Consider the following 17,027-nt stretch of genomic DNA (forward strand, 5'->3'; position numbering starts at 1 on the left):
GACCGGTGCCTAGGGAAGTGAGGGGCAGATGAGTTTTTTTGATAGCGAGAAGTTGCTGTTGGCAGCTGGTCGTTATGAAATAGCAGGGGCGGCCGATACACTAGGCAGGGGAAGGCTTTGCTTCCCAAGCCGCCAGCCTGGCCCCGCCCACGTGCCGCCCTCAGAAGGCCTGCTGTAGGTATTCTGGGGGTGGAGTGTTGCTACCCCCCCCCCAGCGCCCACCCTCCCCGCGCCCTGAGGCTCGAGACCACAGTACCGCCCTCCCTCCCTGTGATGGGGGCGTGGCCAGAGCACAAGGGGCGGGGCTGGAGGCTTGCCTCCCCCCAGCCCTACGGTCACTAGCTGCCCATGTGGAAAACTCCTCCTAGTCCATTAAAAACCTGTGCGAGGGCTCGTGGATCTAGGGGAATGTGAAACCTCATTCCAGGAGGAATAACAGGGCGTTCGAACTAGGCTTTAATTGGAACTACTGGGTGTAGACATGGGCAGTGAGTCCGGTTTTGTAAATTTCAAAAATGGCGACCGGTCGGGAAGATGCAAATCAAATGTGGGATATTTAAATCCCAGGCTTGATTTGCCACTTCGAATGCCGACATTATCCTGGCTCTTCAGTGCGAGGGACTGTTCCACAGCCGGGTTCAGCCGCTCTGCAGGCGTCTCTGGCTTTCATCCGCAGGAAGCGTAATTGCTCTTCTGTGCAGTCCCATTGCTGCTGAATCACGGGGGTTTGCCGTTGTCCTGATGTAAAAGTGAAGCTTAAAACCGGTGCCCCAGGACGACGGGACGAGGAGTTGCTCTGGGAATAGGCTCAAAATGCATCTGACGACCTCCCCTACCTCCACCTTCCCAGCCCCTCCAGCTGGAACTTGCACGTGGCCAGGCTCGGACAGACCAGCAAGACTCCCGGAGGAGTTGGGTGTCTGGCCCGCCCTGTGGCATTGGGACTGTTTTTAGGTGGCGGTGCTGAGCAGGTTTGGGGTCACACCCAGGGCTGGCAGCTCTCCTGGACCGGACACCGTTATAGCACATGGTGTCCGGCCTGGGATAGCTGGCAGCTTAGCCACAGCTGGAGGCGGCTGCGAGGGCCCGGGGCCGGCAGCAGGACCCGGAGCGGAAGCCAGTGGGCTGGACTGCAGGCTGCAAAGCCTGTGAGGAGGGTGGGACTCCGGGGGTGCAGAAGCTGGCAGGACCCAGAGCTGGCGGTGGGGCCGGTCCCTAGGCACTGAGGAGCCAGGTGGAACATCTGCGGGTGCTGGAGCACCCCGTGCACCTCTCCTTGCCTGGCTGCCCCAATCTGCAAGGGCCACAGACTAAGAGATGCCCAGTGTGTCCCAGGGCCAATGGGAGGGAGGCCAAACAAGGATCCTTCCTCTCCCCCGGGAACACCCGCTTCTGTTCTGCCGTTCAGAGGGAAAGGTCGGGGGCCAGTCCCCCTCCGGCAGGCGGACTTGGCTGTGCATGGGGGCGGCTGGAAGTGGTCTGCGGGGAGGGTGAGCAAGGCCGGGGGAGAAACGCTCCCATCATGCCGCCTTTTCTCTGAGCTGAGCCGCCTCAAATTAGTCTGCTGGAACCGGCTCTTGCAGCTCATTTCTGCTGAGGCTCGGAGTAACTTAGAAACGCGTCCCTTAGCAAAAATAAAAGCCTCTGCGTGCGGCGAGTTCATAAGGACCCATCCGAGCGGCTCTCTCGGCTGAGGGCTTGTTTCTAAGTGGCTGATCTCAAACCGCCCACGCAGTCAGCAGCGAGCAACGGGTTGGCTGTTTCTCGGCCCTGGGGTTTGTTTCATGTCGTAGCTGTGCATGGCACTTGGCAGAGGGAAGCAGACGAGGTTTCTCCCCTGCAGAGCAGGCCTGTGAGAGGCGACGTGAGATCACAAAGAAATGAAACGGGAGGCCTGACTGTTAGCAGGGATAGATTTATTAGCTTGGTGTGTCTTATTAGCTTCCCGTTTGATACTCTGAGTGCAAAACCCAGCCATGTAGCTCTGCTCCCTCTGCAAAGGCTTCATGCCGAGAGAAGGTGGCTCGCATGAGCAGCTGGCGAAGCTCCCAGCCCCACCCCTAGCCCCGCCCCTTCTGTTCAGGCCACGCCCTCATCACAAGGAGGGTGGGCGCACGTGGGCCGAGCTGCCCCAGAGCATGGGGAGGGCAGGTATTCGGGGGCGGGGGGAGGCAGCAACACTCCACCCCGCCCCCCCCCGGTGTATGCCTACAACAGGCATTCTGGGGGCGGAGTGTGGGCGGGGCCAGGCTGATGGTGTGGAAAGGCAATGCCTCCCCTTGCCTAGCATACAGGCTGCCCATGGTTGCTTGGATCTTGCCTGGGGGCGGGTTTGTACAGCGAACGGTGGGCGTGTGTGAAAGGAGAGTCACTGATTGCAGAGGGGGGGTCGGGGGGGCTGGGAACCTGACCCGAGCACTTGACGTACAAGAGCCAAGCGGAAGCAGGGTGGTGGTGAGAAGAGAGGGCGAAGGGCCCATCTCCACTGCCGCAGCCCACCTAATCGGGCGTCGCTGCAGCGTATCTAGCAACGGCTTCACCCCGTCTCCTCCAGAGGCCACGTGTGAGGGAGAGAACAGTGCCAGGAGCCTTCGGAATGGCTTCCCCCTCCCGGGTCCAAGGGAGAGGATGGGGTAGGGCGTCGTGCTGAGGAAACGAGGCGTCGGCGTGTTCATACGTCCGTGTTCAGGGCCTCCTGGCTCCCTACCGACCGGGTTTCTTTGCCAGAGAAAACAAAACGTGGTGCCGCTTCCATGGAAACTCACTTGCCGGCCTTCTCCAGTGCAGCAGCGAGCTGTGGTTCGCCGGGCTACCGAGGCGCAGGTTAAGGCCGGCTGCGGCTCACTCGGCAGCCTGAGGTCTGCGAGCTGTGTGTGTCCCTCGGCGAGCGGCACGTTGGCGTCTGAGATGGTTCTTGCCGGCAACACGCACAAGCCCGTGCCGGTCTGAGCAATGGGTTGAGGACGCCGGACTGCCCGGCATGCGAGCGGGGCTACGCGGGCTCTGCCTGTTCTGGCGCTCCGTGAGGCCTGTCTGGGCAGCCGTGACGGCAGTGGAACAACTCCTGCATGTTGGTGGCTCGCGGCCAGCACGCTGGGAGCCCTGCCGGGCGGAACCGCAGATACCGCGTAAGACGTTGCTGCCGATGGGGGTGTTGCCGAGTAAGTCGCCTCCTGCCCTTTGTTCCTGACGCATTCAGGCCTGCGGGCAGGAGAAGGGGACAATTCCTCGGGGGCCGTGAGCCAGAGAGGCCTGGTGTTCCCAGCCGCTGTCCTTTGGAATCGCTGCCACACGGCTCTGAGGGCTGGGGGGGCCCAAAGCCTCCGTCTAGGTGGCGTTGTGGGCTGGCTGCCCCAGCCCCGCCCCTTCTGCGCAAAGCCACGCCCCTTCTCGGGATGTGGCGCCCCCCTCCCCATCTTGCCCCAGGGCCCGTGGTGGCTGTCAGCCCTGCTGGATGGATTGACTTTGAATCGGAAGCGTGCCCCTGCCGAATCTTCCGCACTACTTTCTGCAGCTCCTGGATTCCCCTTGGCCTTCCACTCTAGTAGAGAACCTAACCTAGCCCCTCTGTGTGTGAGATCCTAGCTCGATATGGCTGCAGGTGGTGAGGAGTTAATCCTGTGTTATCCCTGAGAGAGCGTTGGTGTCCGAGCAGCTGTACAATGTAACCCAGGAAAGACAAGCCCTCGCCTCCTTCCACTTTGCCTCCAGAGCCTAAACAAGTCAGACAACAAAATAACCCATGTCTGGGGTTCGGAACAGTTCTTACTGGTGGTGACGGATGAAGCACGTAGGAGTTCACTCGTAAATCGGATGGGGCTCGGAATAGCAAACATGTTCTAAGTAATCACTGCAAGACACACGCTGGCCATGTGTTCAAATCGAGTTTGTGTTTTGTTTCCACCATTGCAAATCACATTTTTTTCACCCTTAGAATCATAGTCCTAGGGCTGGAAGAGACCTCAGGAGGTCGAATCCAACCCTTGTTACAGAACAGTGGGAATCTGTACATGGACATAACACTGGGGGGTAGGGGAGCATACTTAATTTCTAGAGCCCTGCAAAGCCACGGATATCCACATTACAGCCACGGGTGTCCACATCCGCGGATGTGGATGTGAAGAACTAGGGGTCCCCAAATGAAACGAGTAGGTAGCAGGTTTAAAACAAACCAAAGGAAGTTTTTCTTCATGCAGTGCACTGTCAACCTGTGGAACTCCTTGCCAGAGGATGGTTGTGAAGACTAGAACTTGAACAGGGTTCAAAAAAGAACTAGATAAGTATTGATGGACCTCACCTCCATGAATGTATTAGTCGGGCTGGGCAGGGCTGGTGTCCCTAGCCTCTGTTGGTCAGAGGCTGGAAATGGGTGACGGGAGGGATCATGTGGTGATTCCCTGTTCTGTTTGCTCCCTGGCATTGGCCACTATCGGCAGACAGGACTGAGCTAGATGGACCTTTGATCTGACCCAGTGTGGCCGCTCTTATGTTCTTATGTCTATCCATGGCTTCCCACGTCAGTCTCACGCCAGAACGTCTCATCTGCATTGGTCGGAGCGGTTCTGGGATCCGGTTTCATGTTTGCCTGACGCCTTCTTCAGAAAGGGAAGAGCTGAATTCCTGGGTTGCACTGAATTCATTTGCTTTAGAAGAGACTCCTGGAAGCCAGAGCTGGAGCCGGCTCCCTCCAGGGGCCGCCGAGGGCTGTGACCCCAATCTTCCTGCGATTGTCGAGTTTTAAATCTACTCGGCGATGTTGGTTTCATCACTCCCCTGGAGAGGTTACTGTGCCACTTATTAGATCTTGCTACCAGAGAGCTTTCCCTGAGCCTCCGCCTTGATTGCGGCTTCTTAATTTTGATCTCATTACTTCTAATGACTCCCCTTGTGCCACCTGAAATAAATCCTCTGCTTCTGACGCTCACGCGGCTCCAAACCTTGCTGGCTGCCTCCATGTTCTCATGTCATGGTCGTCCCTTGGCTCTTAAATCCTTCTGGCCCGGTCATCTATCCCAGTCATGTAGTTGGGGTTGGTCCTGCTTTGGGCAGGAGGCTGGACTTGACGACCTCCTGAGGTCTCTGCCAGCTCTAGGATTCTATGATGTTTATGGCGCCTCTCTGAGCTCCCCTGGTTGGTCTTTTGATTCTGTTTTGCGAAAGCTAGTAGTGTTCCCACCAGAGCTAAACATTGACTGGCTCGCCCCTCCTTCCTCACGATCTGATGCATTCGTGTCTCCATGTTCCCTCTCATTTTTTCCATCGGTGTGTGGAATACATTTTATTGTGCACCGAGGCAGGTGCAGATGCGCACCACCAATAGCAATGCAGGCTGCTAATTAGCCGGGTGGTACTAGAATCTCTCCTGGGTGGCTGTCCAAGCACACCGCTTACAGGGAATGTGTTTGTATGCCGCCCAGAATCGTATTAGCCATTTCTGCTGCCCCATTGTCTACTGCTCCTGGCTTCCCTTTGTTGATGAGTGTTGTGGTGTTTCCCCCCGAGATGTATTGGCTTGTGATTTATTTTTCCCCAAGCCAAACTGTTCTGTTCGGTAGGTCCCCTTTAGTCCTTCTGGACAGCTGCTGTTCCCTCGTTAATATGTGGCTCACTCTCTCCTTTCAGTCATTTAATCAAGAGGGTCCCTGATGCTGATCCCTGCAGTACAGCTCAATACGGCGCCGATTGGCATTAGCCCCGGTTTCCCCTCTTCCCTAGTTGTCATGGAATTGTTTTTATCCAACACCATTTGAATGAATGTACGCAGTAACAATACGTGGTGATCGCATGCGCTCGTAAGAACCCAATAGGACAGCTGCTGTTTTGCCTGCTCTGGCTGTACGTTGATCACTGCTCGGAATTCGGGTTTGTCTCAAGGATTTTTTTTGACTTGTCATGTTAACATTCTGGTCTCCTTTGTTGAGATCATCGAGGATTCATTTATTGGTCTAAAAACTGATGGTACTGTGCAAACTCCAGTCGTCTTGTGTTAGCGAGGAGGGTGACTTCCAGCCAGTGTGGCTGTGTGTTCCCTTCCTCTGTGGCATATTCTCCCCCCCGGGTGTAGGAGTCCATACTCCTCCGGGTAGGAGCTGCTTTCGGAGAAGAAGCGGCGAGGAGTCCTGTGGCACCTATAGACTAACCAAAGTGTAGGAGCATAAGCTTTCGTGGGCCAAGACCCACTTCGTCAGATGCATGGAGTGGAAATGCCCAGAGGCAGGTATAAATATGCAGGCCAGGATCAGGCTAGAGATGATGATGGATCCAATCAGGGAGGATGAGGCCCACTTCTAGTAGCTGATCTGGAGGTGTGAACACCAAGAGGAGAAACTGCTTTTGTAGTTAGCGAGCCATTCACAGTCTTTGTTTAATCCTGACCTGGTGGTGTCAAACTTGCAGATGAACTGGAGCTCAGCAGTTTCTCTTTGAAGTCTGGTCCTGAAGTTTTTTTGCTGCAGGATGGCTACCTTTAGATCTGCTACTGTGTGTCCAGGGAGACTGAAGTGTTCTCCTACAGGTTTATGTATATTGCCATTCCTGATATCTGGTTTGTGTCTGTTTGTTCTTTTACGTAGGGACTGTCCAGTTTGGCCGATGTATATAGCAGAGGGGCATTGTTAGCACATGATGGCGTATATTACGTTAGTAGAAGTGCAGGAGCGTGAACCAGTGACAGTATGGCTGATCTGGTTAGGTCCTGTGATGGTGTCGCTGGTGTATATATGTGGGCAGAGTTGGCACCAAGGTTTGTTGCATGGATTGGTTCCTGAGTTAGAATTATTATGGTGCGATGTATAGTTGCTGGTGAGAATATGCTTCAGGTTGGTGGGTTGTCTGTGGGCGAGGACTGGCCTGCCTCCGAAGGCCTGTGAAAGTGAGAGATCGTTGTCCAGGATGGGTTGTAGATCACTAATGAGAAGAGCTGGTCAGTCAACTCCAAGCACTAGGGATCTAACGCTCAGAGGGGTAGCTGCATTAGCAAGTGAGTGTCATTCATAAACCGGTAGGGGAACACTCTATTTGGACACTCAGTCATGGATTTAAAAGTAGCCATTCTTCTGCAAAGGGGTTTCCCCACCCGAATGCACAGACACGGCTGAACTGGAATTCATTTACAAATTTGACACTGTTACCCTGGACTTGACCAAAGACACTAACTGGTTAACGCACTGCAGAGCCAATTTCCCCTGCCTTTAACATTCACAGTTTCACATCAAAAGCTGGAAATAGGACACATCCAGCCCACGTAACTAGCTGCATTAACACGGGTCCTACAATTTACAGGTAATTGCTTTTGCTGTGTGCACAACTTGGCTTCTATTTCCACTCTGACTCGCCTGCTGAGGTGGGTTTTACCCACGACCGCTCACGAGCCTGTATATTTCCAAGGTGCCACAGGACTGCTCGTTGGTTTTAGATCTCTAGGAGTTAGTTGGCTGTTACAAATATTCAGTAAGCTCTTCTGAGGGTGCTTACGGAAGAGAAGAGTGAGGGGGGTTTGATAGCAGCCTTTTTAATGCCTTGAAGGGGGAGTTCCAGAGAGGCTGGAAACAGGCTGTTCTCGGTGGTGACAGAGCGAGGAGCAAAGTTGCAGTGAGGGAGGTCTTGGTTGGATATTAGGAAAAGCTCTTTCCCTAGGAGGGTGGGGAAGCGCTGGGATGGGTTCCCTAGGGAGGGGGTGGAATCTCCATCGTTGGAGATTTTTAGTCCTGGTTTGACCAAGCCCTGGCTGGGATGATTGAGTCGGGGTTGGTCCTGCTTTGGGCAAGGGCTCGGAAGGTCTCTGCCAGCCCCAGGATTCTGTGCTACTTAGACTTGCTCCGCAGCCCTTGCTGCTTTCCGTTCCTAAACCACATTTCCAGCCGACTCTCTCCCAGGTGCCCTTCTCGTCCCCGATTCCAGCAGAGCGAGAGTTAAAGCCGTAGGCAGGCCGAGTGGCTGCTGTTCTGGGAATGATTCACGTGGGCAGGGCAGCCTCCTATGCTCGCTGCAGAGACGGGGCTTTCACCTTCTGGCGAGCGCCTCCCTCCCCCACAGGGAGAACAATGGGAGCCCTTCGCGGCGCTTGCGGCGCGCGCCACCTTCGGAATGAGTCACCGGCTCCCGGGGGCACCGCTGGGCCTTGCCAGGCTGCCCAGCTTTTGTGAGGGGCAAGATTTCGCTCTTCCGTCCTTCCGAGATTGAGTCCCACCTCCCTTCCCCCCCAAAAGCTGCATCTTCCTTAACAGGAGTTCTGGCCTCTGCCTCCAGGCCGTAAGGCAAGGCTATTTTAAGCCACCATCCCTCTCCCCTCAAACGCCCGTGGCTCCCTGGGGGTACAAGGAGATGCCGACATTGCTAATTAGGCCAGCTCTGTTCCTGGTGCCAGTTTTAGCTGCGGCCTGCACCCGAGGGACGGGAGGAATTTGAAGGCTCCATCAACCTAAAAACCCAGAAGCGCTTTCCAGAGTGGTCAGGCGGGAGCTTGTTCTTCTGGGGAGGGGTTAGACTCCACTGCCAAGGATTTCGGTGCCCTTCCCCCCGACAATTCGCCCCCACTTGGCCCCCGCAGGGTTGGGGAGGCCCGGCGGGGAGTGACGGAGACGGGCGCCTGTCTCGGGCCGAGCCCGTCCCCTCGGCACGTTGTTCTCTGAGGGTTGGCTCCTGTGCCCGGCCTCCGGCGCTGAGCTAGTGCACTGGGAAGAGGCTGCTCCTCCTCCCCAGCGATCTCCAGCACTGCTGCTGCCGGGCCCCCTCCGTGGGCACGTGGGGCGTGCGTGTGGCGCGCTGCACGGCCCTGCCAGCCTCTGTCCGCGCCGTTGCCAAGGGCGGCAGGTCCAAGAGGCAGGGGCAGGAAATGCCTTCCCAAACCACTTGCCTGCCCCCCCTCGCCCCTCCAGCACATCTCCTACAGTCTCCCAGGGCTGTCCAGGCATCCGCCCCACCTGGGCTGGTAGGAGGGGGCCGTGCCGCCAGCCCTGCTGGGGCTAGGGAGGCTGGGGGGACAGCCCTCCCCATGCTAAAGGGCTGGGAGGGGGGAGGCTGGCCCACTGTGTGGGGGGGGGTCTTGGCTCCCACAGGACACTGGGCGGCAGGGGCGTGGCCTCAGGCGGTAGGGGCGGGGCTAGGGGCTTAGGTTCTCTCATCGCCCTTTGCCCGCCCGCAGGCTGCTGCCGGCCTGTTCGGATCAGCTGGGGTTCGGTTTCCGTGCAGCCTGTCGCCGCCTCGCGCCAGCGCGTTGAGTGGGTTACGTGTGCCGGCGTGGGCGGAGAGCACGGCTCTGGCCCCTCCCGGGGTTGACCCTGACTTCAGGGCGTGCCGGCCGGCAGGGGGAAACCTGGGGGTGGTCGGAAGTGTTACTGTCTGCGGTCTCTGCCTTTCTCCCCTTTTGCTGCTGGCCACTCTGCGCCCGCGGGCGAGATCCAGGAGCAAACTAGCTAGAAGAGTCTCCCCTGTGCGCCAAAGGCACGTTCCCCCAGGGCGCGCTCTGGCGTTTCCTGCTGCTCAGACCTGGGCTTTGCTCTGGGGTGCAGCAAGCCACTTGGTCTTGCATAGGGGGAACCCTGCACCCCTGGAGCCCCACGCAGCCACCCCGGGCAGCTCTTAGGGCTCCTCCTCCGCTCCTCCTGGGAGGTGGGGACACAGCACTGCCCGCTCCAGACAGCGCTGCTGGCCACGCCCCTTCCACCTGAGGCCACGCCCCTTCGAGGAGCATGGAGCCGACCCCTCCTCCCTTGCCAAGGTCCCGCCGTGGCTGGCCGGCTGCTGCCCCGGTCTTGCAAATTGCCCTCCGAGCCCGTTCCGAGAGAACAAGCCGCCGCGGGCGTTGGCTCTCCCGGCGGGTTTCTCTAGGAGACCGCTGGGAGGCTCAGGGAAGTGGTGAAGAAATTCAGACCCTCTCTTGTCTAGCTGAACTGCCAGATGGTCTCCCTGCTTGGGGTCCTGGGGGAGGGGGATTTGTGGCCTGAGCCCAGCTCCTCACTGGTTCCTGAAGCGTCGGCCTGTCTCCGAAGCCTCCACGCCGGTTGTTACCGAGAGGTGCTGCTGTCACAGCGGCTTCTTCCTGCAGCACAAAACGTACCCAATGACAGAAGCAGGGTCCGGGGACCAGCCGGTGGTCCCCGTGATGCCGTGCGAGGGCAGGGACGTGACTGGTTTTTGTGGCGCTCGCAGGCCGTGCGCCCGGGGAAGCGCCGGGTCCGAGGGCTGCGGAGCCCAAGCAAAACGAAAGGGGGCGAGTTCCACCGGCGGGGGAGAGGTTGTGTGCGCGCTGCAAAGAGAGGTGGTGGGAGTATCGGCACCCACCTGCCACGGGGACCCCCTCTGAGGTGCCCAGGACCCCCTCGCTGCCAGGCAGAGCGTGTGGTGAGAACGGGGGCTCTGCGCTTGGACAGTGGCGGCGAAGCGACTGTGCTCAGGTTCGTTTAGCCTTTCAGGGCGTCTTCTAGAAATGGCCCCGGAGATGGGAGGGGGAGGGTACAAGCAAGGGGCTTGGGGGGGCATGAGGTGAAGGGAACCACTCTCGTCTTGCTCCGCAGCCTCTCGGTTCTCTTCGGGGGCTTTGTGTGCCGGTTTGCCAGAGCGGGGGGTGCGCCGGGAAGGGGGGCGTGCTCCCCTGCTGTGGCAGATGGAGGGGTCGGGGCAGAAACATCCTGCGTCCGAGCTGCCTCACGCCGGCAGGGCTTAGGCAGCAGCGCCAGCTCGTGCAGCATGTTCTGAGCCAGCGCTCTCCCCGAGTGTGGGCGTTGGAGAGGGGGGAGCTGCAAAGCCGCTCGGCTCTGCCCTCCCCCCGCCCGCCCACACGGCTGCTGAAGCCCACGCTCTGAGTCAGGAGCTGTGTGTGGGGGTGTTCGGATGAGTAAGGATGGCTGGGGAGGGATGCGCACTCGCACGCCCCACGTGCCCGCACACACACGTGTGCGCCGAGAGTTCTGTGCCGGCAGGCCAGCCGTCGGCCCGGAGCCGTGGCGTGTGTCGATAGCGTCCGTGCTCTGCTGGGAGACGGGAAGGGATGGGCAGGCTAATGCCGCAGGTATTTCTTGCAGCACGGACCCAGGCAGTGCTCGGGGTCTGGACCCGAAAGAACGGGCCTTGTGGTGGGGTTCCGGGTGCCTCTTTCAAACCTGCAGCAAGGTCATCACACTGACACGAAACACCCCCCTTCCAGTAACCGGCTCGCGTCTCTTCTTCTCCTAGTGCATCGACACCATCAGCAGCAAGCAAGGGGAGCTCGAAAACTACGTCTCCGACGGCTATAAGACCGCGCTCACGGAGGAGCGGAGACGGTTCTGCTTCCTGGTGGAGAAACAGTGCGCGGTGGCGAAGAACACCATCGCCTACCACGCGAAGGTGAGCGGCCGCGGCGCTACTCCGCCGGCGAAAGGACCGCCGCATGAGCGCGCCTGTCTGTATTGGCGGTGGTCACGGGAGGGCGGGGGGCCTTTTGGATTGGTGCTGGGGGGAGACCAGGGGCCTTCAAAGAGACCTAGGTTGAGCTAACGAGCCGGGCTGCCTGGCTGAGCGCTGTACCAGACCGGTGCCCTGGGGCTCGGGCCGACGGGAGCCGGGGACGTGCGCCGATGGGTGCGTTGCGCCGCCATGGGGGCGGGGTGTTCCTGGACTGCATATGCCACTCCCTTGTCTCCGTGAGGTGGAGCTTTGAGCCTGGCAGACGGGACCGGGGGGGTGGGCGTTTGGCCAGAGACCTACGGGATGGAGGGCACGTGCCGTGTATCTACAGCTGTTTTGCTGGGCCCCCAAAGGAGACCCCCCCAACTTCAGAGCTCTCCTGGAGTGGCTGCCAAAGCCCAGCGCTTGCCCGGCCTGGCAAGACTGCAGCAGCAGGCCACAGCCCCACTCTCCCGCCCCAGGACCCTCTGCCCACCTGAGGCAGAACACACCTCCCCGCTTCCCTCGCGTCGTCCCCGGGCCGCCCTGCGTCAGGGGCGCGCTGGCTTCACGGAGGGGTCGGATCCCCGTTGGGTCACCTGACCTCTCACCGGGACCTTCTCCCGGACCGTTTCCGCTCCTCGGCTGCCGTTGGCCTGGGAGGAGCAGCGGGGAAGGGGGTGGTCCGGGTGAGCTGTACAGTAGCGAAGGAGAGAGGTAAATAGCGAGGCTGCTGGTCCACGGGCCCATTTAGCTTTTACTTTTTTTGGCCGGGGGGGGGGGGAGGACCGCTGCGAACCCCTACCTGTTTGCCGAGGCCTTGGGGCAGAGTGCTCCTGCCCCCTTGTGGTGGTCCGTTAGCTAACGATGCCACTACGGGTCGGTAACGCCTGCTGCTTCCCTAACACAACAGCCGGCCGCCTGCTTGTGATCACAGTTCGAGTTATTCCTGTGGGTTTTCCCCCCCCTACTTGTCGCTCATCTCACTTGTAATCTCCGTCTGCCACGAGGGAGCTTTGAGCAAGGGAGTAACAGAAGAGTCCCAGTGAGTCACCGCAGCCTCGCTCGGTCACGTGTGCGGAGTCCAAACCCAGTACACGTTCCAGGGGGGAACTGTTCGGTTCAGAGCCGGATGCTTCCGAGCCCCTCAAACGTTGCTGGAGCCCCACGAGATACCAGCGGCCCTTCGGAACCCTTGAACCTCTCTAGTCCAGAACTCTCTGGTCCGCAAACAGCCACGTGATTTGAGCGAGCTGGGCGATAGGGAGAAGGGGTGGTTCCCGGAGCTCGCCTTGACTGAGCCTTGGATAGGAATTACTTCTTGGTATCCAGGAGAGGTCAAATACACGAAATCGCCCAGCTGTTCCCTTGCTGGTTTTGGCACGTCCATTCTTGGAGCAGCCACGCCTGCAGAGCGTTCCCAAGCAAGCGCGAGAAACGCAATCCCCTTCCATTTTTCATGAGCCCGTACTGGCTCATCGGCCGTTTTTAGGGTGGCCAGGTGTCCAGTTTTGAACCAGACAGTCCAGTATTTGAGCTTTCTGTTTGGGAAACAAACGGAGACAATAGAACCGTCCGGTATTGTCTAAATAAGCTGGAATGTCGATGGTGATGTCATGTTAAGTGTGTCCGGTATTTTTATTGAAACCATCTGGCAACTCTAGCCGTTTTACGTCAACAGCTGCTTGTCAGCTGGTGCACTCAGCCCTGTTGGTTACACCTGCCGGGTGCGCCGTCTCTCTGCTCTACTGAGACGGGCCAAGAGGAGAGCCGGCCGGGTGGTGCTTTGTATCTCACGCCGGCTACAGATGCACATAATCCTGGTCCGTTTTCTGTGCCAGCGGGAATCCCGCATGAGGCACACGCGTCCCGGGTAGTTCTCTGCCCCCCAGCTTGAGAGGTGAGTGGATTTGTCGGTGGGTCTCTGGGGGTCTCACTTCTCCCTTTGTGCTTCTAGGGGAAAGAGATCCTGACGCAGAAACTCCCGATTTGGCAACAGTCTTGCGCCGACCCCAACAAATTCCCAGACCGGGCTGTCCAGCTGATGCAGCAGATGGTCGCCAGCAGCAATGGCACGATCATCCCCAGCTCCCTGTCGACGTCCAAATCGAACCTCATCATCTCCGACCCCATCCCGGGGGCCAAACCGCTCCCTGTCCCGCCGGAGCTAGCGCCCTTCGTGGGGGTAAGTATGCAAGGCGGCGAGGGGCACGGCCCCCGCTGGGAATGAAAATCCCAGAACGCTAGAACCAGAAGGGACCTCGGGGAGGTCGAGTCCAGGCCCCTGCCCTCCTGGCATCTAGGTCATCCCTGACAGACGTCCGTCCAACCTGCTCTTAAGTGTTCCCAGTGCTGGAGACTCCACAGCCCTGGATCCCTTGCGTTACATTGCTGAGCAATTGGCACTGGGTGGGTACATCTGGTACTTGCAGCCAGAGCAATCCTCCAGGTGGGCTGAGAAAGGGACTGTCTGAACCATGTCATGACAGCCCCCCGATCCCCTTCCAGCCCCACCCCTTCCCTGCCCTGGGGGAGGGAGGAGGGCACGCCAGCCTCTCCAGCAGCAGGAGGGCAGGCATGGGGGGGCAGTAACCGCAGGCGTTCTGGGGGTGGAGCGTGGGCGTGGCCAGGCTTGGCGGTCTCCCCCGCCTTGCACACCCGCCACCCGTGGTCCGAGCGCTAGCATCTCCCTGCGCATCCTGCGAGGAGGGGGATCTGTAGCGCCACGGGCCAGGCATGCACGGATCGCGGCAGGAATGGGAGGGGGGCTGATCGCTCACACGATGGCTTTTCCCGAAGCACTAAGGCAGGGCTGCTCCCTGGGGCTACAGTGATACTCACAGCACGTGCCGAGGGCCTCAACTGAAGTGTGGTTGCATATACGTGCAAATCTATATGCAAATATATGCAGATAGCTTCTTTCACACTGACAGCCAGGAGTACAAAGGTGAAGGCGAGACGACACAGCACCCGGGCCCCGTTTAAGTCAGTTCTGCTGATACTGATAAAATGCAACATTGACCCACTTCCACCCATAAGGCAGCACTTTGAGCAACGACAGGCCAGGAATTGAACTAACACGCATCTCAGCAGACCAGTCTATTGACTGCTTTTTTGTTTCGGCTCCCACCCGCGTGTGGGGCCCCGCGTAAACCCAGACTGCGCCGTGGGCCGCGAGCATGCAGCCCGTTGGCCTTGTGTTGAGTAGCCCCTGCACTAAGGTCCGGCCCTGACTGGAGGCAGGGCGCTAGACGTGCCACGCCGGGGCCCGATTCTGTGTTCTCCTCCAGCGTGAGCCCTTACGGAAACAGGCCGCCTGCGTAAGGCCCCGTGCCTCTCGCTGACCTCTCCCGGTGCCCTTCCTTTCCTCAGCGCATGTCGGCCCAAGAGACCATTCCCGTAATGAACGGGGTCTCGGGCCCGGAGAGCGAGGACTACAGCCGCTGGTCCGAGATGAAGAGCGCCCAGCCGAAATCCCTCTCCCCTCCCCAGCATCAGAAGCAGCTGAGCGACTCGTACTCCAACACGCTCCCTGTGCGCAAGAGCGTGACGCCGAAAAACAGCTACGCCACCAGTAAGGAGAGCCGCGGCCGGGCGGGCTCCGGGTCGGGGGCTGAGGGGGGACGGAGGCTGCCTGTTAGTGACTGTGAAGTGTCCCCCGGTGACGAGTTGCCTGGTTCACTTCCCTCGTGATGATGCAGTCGTCCCTGGCCCTGACAGCCATGTGGGGCGGGGTTGCCGTTTCACCCATCTCTGAGCACAGTGTTAGAAAGGGGGGGGGGCAGTTTGGGGCTGCAGTTCCTCTTGGAAGGAAAAAATTTACTAGCCTGGGCCCCCCTGGAGTTTGGTGTGGGAGGAGAACGTGGGGAGGGACTTTTTTATTTTTTTTGCTTCTCACTTGTGTGCGGCCCCCGCTGATGGGTCTGTGGGTCAGCGGCCCCTGATCCGAGAGGTTCCCGCCCTTGCTCAACTGGCTAAAAGGGGGGTCGCTTCCTTTCACTGCCATGTCGGCTGAGCCGGGGTCGATGGATGACTCTGCCTCGGTGGCAAGCTAAGGTTTGGTCAGCCACGTGCCTGAGACCTCGGGGCTGGCTTCCTGTCTCCGCAGCTGAAAACAAGACCTTGCCGCGCTCCAGCTCCATGGCGGCCGGGCTCGAGCGGAACGGCCGGATGCGCGTGCGGGCCATTTTCTCCCACGCCGCGGGGGATAACAGCACCCTCCTGAGTTTCAAGGAAGGAGATCTCATCACGCTCCTGGTGCCGGAGGCCCGAGACGGATGGCACTACGGGGAGAGTGAGAAAACAAAACTGTGAGTGTCTGGGAAGTCCCGAGAACTGCAGGGGGGCCCCAGCACCTCGCTCCGGAGTGGCCGGCGCCCCGAAATTCCTTTGCCACCAGCCAGTATTTCCATTTTGGTTCCACATGCCAAACCTGAAATCTTGTATTTTAAAAGAAAAAAATCCATTCTGTGGCCTGCAAAAGTCCCCTCGCCTTGGCGTTGCAGGTAGCTGGGGGAGGGAGAATCCAAGGGGGGCTGGTTTAGGCCAGGAAGGGACCTTTCGGAATAGTATCGGTAAGCGCCCGAGTGTTTCCCACACTTGATTGATTGGTCCGTGGCACACACCTGCAAAGCCGTCAGAGCTGGTCCCTGCTGGCACAGCCCAGTGCGGCTTGTAGCCGGCGAGTCCCCTTCATAGACACGTCTCCACGGGAACGGCTCGGTTTGACTCTGACTTGTGGCTCTGCCCTGCAGACGAGGCTGGTTCCCTTTCTCCTACACGCGGGTTCTCGACAGCGATGGAAGCGACCGGGTACACGTGAGGTAAAAACGCTCTGTCCGTCGCGGGGGTTGGGGGATGTTCATGTGGGTCTGGGGATCCTCTCCCAGTGCTGACCGGCTTGCGCGTGGGTCCCGGGGCCGGCACGTACTGTGCTTTCCCCAGCTACGCTGCTGCAGTCTTGCCAGCTTTGTTGTGGAAACAATGTGATGATTCCCCCCTGCCCCCAGAGGTCACGTCTGTAAAGATTGAACCTTTCTAGTCCGGCACGTCCGGTCCATCAACATCCGTGGTCCGGCGTGACTTGAGTGAGCCGGATGTTCGCTTCTAGTGGGCGTGGCCAAGTTTCCCGCGGTCCCATAAAGTTTGTTTGCAGCCACCAGGCCTGGCTCTCAGCGTTCTGTGCTGTTCTTCAGCTCTAATTGACCCCAAGTGTCTCCTCCGAGCCCAGCCAGCAGTGGAAGTGTCGGTCACGCTGCTAGACAATACCGACCTCCCGAGGTCTGGCAAATTCTCTGCTTCGGGGCCGGTCAGGTCCCGAGGGCGCCGGTTCCACCTGTCGTTGAGTAACCCAGAGCAATGCGAAGGGAAGGGCTCCTCACCAGGCGTGTTGCATCAGGCATGGCTGCTCCTGCGTCCTGTATGACCACGGAGAAGGCTCTAGATGCCCTAGGAGATGGGGGAGAGTGGGGTAGGGCGCTTTCTCCCTCAGGGGCATTCGGAGGCTTTCAGGTGGGCAGCATCACCAGGACTGTCCGATGGGAGAGGGTCTCCGTACTTGGGCTGACGCGGGGACCTGCCCCTTATCTTCAGCTAGCCCATGGCGCTGTAAACGCACCGCTTCTCCCCCCCCCTCCCCCCAGCCTCGGGAGAACCCACAGGGC

The 17,027-nt window shown here is 59.2% G+C and overlaps 1 protein-coding gene across 6 annotated transcripts in view; it reads left to right on the forward strand.

The window, feature by feature from the left end:
- Positions 1–17,027, forward strand: part of BAIAP2 (BAR/IMD domain containing adaptor protein 2) — a 92,464-nt gene that overhangs the window by 59,935 nt on the left and 15,502 nt on the right. For all 6 annotated transcript variants that reach the window (XM_075904078.2, XM_075904076.2, XM_075904081.2 and 3 more), the window contains exons 7-11: positions 11,173–11,325; positions 13,322–13,549; positions 14,737–14,938; positions 15,473–15,674; positions 16,119–16,187. In XM_075904078.2, coding sequence (XP_075760193.1) covers positions 11,173–11,325; positions 13,322–13,549; positions 14,737–14,938; positions 15,473–15,674; positions 16,119–16,187 — 854 coding nt within the window. The remainder of the gene's footprint in view (positions 1–11,172; positions 11,326–13,321; positions 13,550–14,736; positions 14,939–15,472; positions 15,675–16,118; positions 16,188–17,027) is intronic.

Source organism: Pelodiscus sinensis, chromosome 20 (genome assembly GCF_052426305.1).
Source record: "Pelodiscus sinensis isolate ZL-2025 chromosome 20, ASM5242630v1, whole genome shotgun sequence".
Taxonomy (NCBI): Eukaryota; Metazoa; Chordata; order Testudines; family Trionychidae; genus Pelodiscus; species Pelodiscus sinensis.